General features: G+C 38.6%; 1 protein-coding gene across 2 annotated transcripts in view; it reads right to left on the bottom strand.

The window, feature by feature from the left end:
* The window catches only part of LOC143028499 (uncharacterized), a 313,895-nt gene that overhangs the window by 7,012 nt on the left and 304,383 nt on the right, over positions 1–2,500 (bottom strand). For both annotated transcript variants that reach the window (XM_076190690.1, XM_076190689.1), the window contains 3 exons: positions 2,161–2,273; positions 1,832–1,950; positions 1–74 (listed from right to left, as the gene is read on the bottom strand). The exon at positions 1–74 is cut by the window's left edge and continues 32 nt beyond it. In XM_076190690.1, the coding sequence (XP_076046805.1) occupies positions 1–74; positions 1,832–1,950; positions 2,161–2,273 (306 nt within the window). The remainder of the gene's footprint in view (positions 75–1,831; positions 1,951–2,160; positions 2,274–2,500) is intronic.

Here is a 2,500-nt window from a genome sequence, read left to right as displayed (position 1 = left end):
TGAACTCTTGTGAAAGCTTTTCCACATCGACCACGGAGCCCGCAGGGTACTTGATCAAAGCCGTGACGATGCTCCTGATGACGTACAAGAATATAAACATGAACGTCCAGAGAAGGGATGGGAGTGGTGTGGGGATTCTTCAGGTTGAATAAAATCGCCTTGACGACACCAAGAAAAATATACAAGGATATGTCACAGACAATCCTTTTAACATGGTGATGTGATTATGTGTTTTATTCTTATTAAAAACGGGAGATTTGATGCAGCTGGTGGGAGGGAGAGGGAGAGGGGGAGGGGGAGGGGGAAGGGGGAGGGGGAGGTGGGTCTCGTGTTGAAAGGGACCTTAATCGATCGAGACTTCCTTCAGGTCAGGGATATATTTCAGGTCAGGTTAGGTCAGTTACTTAAAATCGACTGTATATAACCAGAACAAAGCCATAAGAGCGGTAATTCTCTCTAAATTTAAAGAGCTCATGTACACACATTTCAGCTCTTTTCGTACATACATACATACATATACCAAAGGCTTTTTCCCCCTACACGAGGGTAGCCAAAAAGAAAAAGGCATAGAAACCACTCCCACCCATTCCATTTCCTATATATTCCACTCCCCTCCACCCTCTTCCCTCCCTCTTATCTTGGCACCTCCTGGATGACGGGTCATCCCTGCATCCTGTCCGCTGCCCTGGGTCAGAAGCAGGGATATTTATTTTCTTATTCTGGGTAGCGCTAAATATTTACTTTAGGGGAAAAGATTAACCCATAGAAGCTACATAATGATTGCTATGAAGTTGAACTCTGTCCTTATCGCTGAAACGGTTACCATTTATCGGGTTTTATCAGACCTTTGGTTATGTTAGGTTATGTTAGGTTAAGTTAGGTTGGGCTAGTTTACTTTAGTTTACGCTAGGTGGGGTTAGTTTAGGATAGGTTAGGTTATGCTAAGATAGGCTAGGTTAGGTCAGGTAAGGTTAGGTTAAAGTAGGTTTGTTTAGGTTAGGTTGGGCTAGCTCAGAATAGAATAATTCAGGTATTAGCAGATCTTGGCTGGAATTTACAGAATACCGCCATACCGACGGCGGTATTGATCGAAGATGGCGCGTTGTTTACTTAACAACGCGACGGCGACATCGTCATCTCAAACATTACTCTCGCCTTAACACACCGAGAATTTTCATAACTTAATAATTCTCATAACTTAATAATCATTAATAATAATCACTAATAAACACATCGAGAATTTTCATAACTTGATAATTTTCATAACTTAATAATCATTTCAGATTAACCATGATAGAAATATAATACGATGACAATTCTTTACAGAGTTAAAAGTTCTTCCCAGTTGAGTGGAATTGTCTTCCGTTGGCCAGTATAGAATTCTTAGGTGTGGAGATTTTGGTCAACCCAACCATGATTCTTTTTTAGGATTTTGTTTTGGTTGATGCCTGACAATTTTGTTCATCTGAAAGGTGGGGACAGAAAAAGAACGATGTTTAAATTCGTCGAAACCCTGTTTACTCCCGAAAATATTCCCTCAGCTGAACAAAATCGTCTGACGTCAATAAGAAAAAAATCCTCACAGGATCAACAAAAAACAAAAACCTTCACTTCAGTAGCGCTATTCGTCTTTATTTAGCGTATAGATGGCAGCCTCACCCTACCCCATAAATGTACACACGTACACACACACACACACACACACACACACACACACACACACACACACACACACACACACACACACACACACACACACACACACACACACACACACACACACACACACACAAACCCTGAGGGAAGCTTTCCTCCTGTCTACCTCTCTTACCTGTTGGAGCCGCCTCTGGGGCTCAGTATTCCCTGAGTCCCGTACTCGCGGACTTCCTGGATGGTGACCTTTGAACCTCCAGTCAGAGTTCTCAACTGACGCTCGATCTCACCTCTCCGCTGTTTGGTCGAGAAAGAAGAAAAATGAAAAATTTATATGAATGTATATGTATTCATGTATATATACATATATATATATATATATATATATACATATATATATATATATATATATATTTGGATGAATATAATTTGTCTAAAATATTATCAATATATGTATTCATGTATGTATATATATGACATGACACTTAGAGGTGACGTCACACTTACGCGAGTGAAGCGAATGTCGTCCGGAGGGTACGGGAAGATGAAGTTGACGTATCTCTCCACGTAGTTTTTCGTGTAGATCAAAACAGGCACTTTGGAACTCAACTGAGGCACTCCTGAAAACAAATGAATAGATAAATATGTGAATAAATAGATAAATAGATAAGTGGATAAATAAATGAATACATAAATAAGTAAATAAATATGCAAATAAGTTAATAAATAAACAAATAAGTAGGTTAATAAACGATATATTGATGAACAAATAAATAAATAAATAATTAATGAGTGAATAAGTAAATATATAGATAAATACATTGATAAATAAATGAATAGATAAATT

This window comes from Oratosquilla oratoria, chromosome 9 (genome assembly GCF_046742065.1).
Source record: "Oratosquilla oratoria isolate Oo_2021 chromosome 9, ASM4674206v1, whole genome shotgun sequence".
In the NCBI taxonomy this organism is placed as follows: Eukaryota; Metazoa; Arthropoda; class Malacostraca; order Stomatopoda; family Squillidae; genus Oratosquilla; species Oratosquilla oratoria.
The sequence above is the reverse complement of the archived record's forward strand: the minus strand, read 5'-3'. Positions and strand labels throughout refer to the sequence as shown.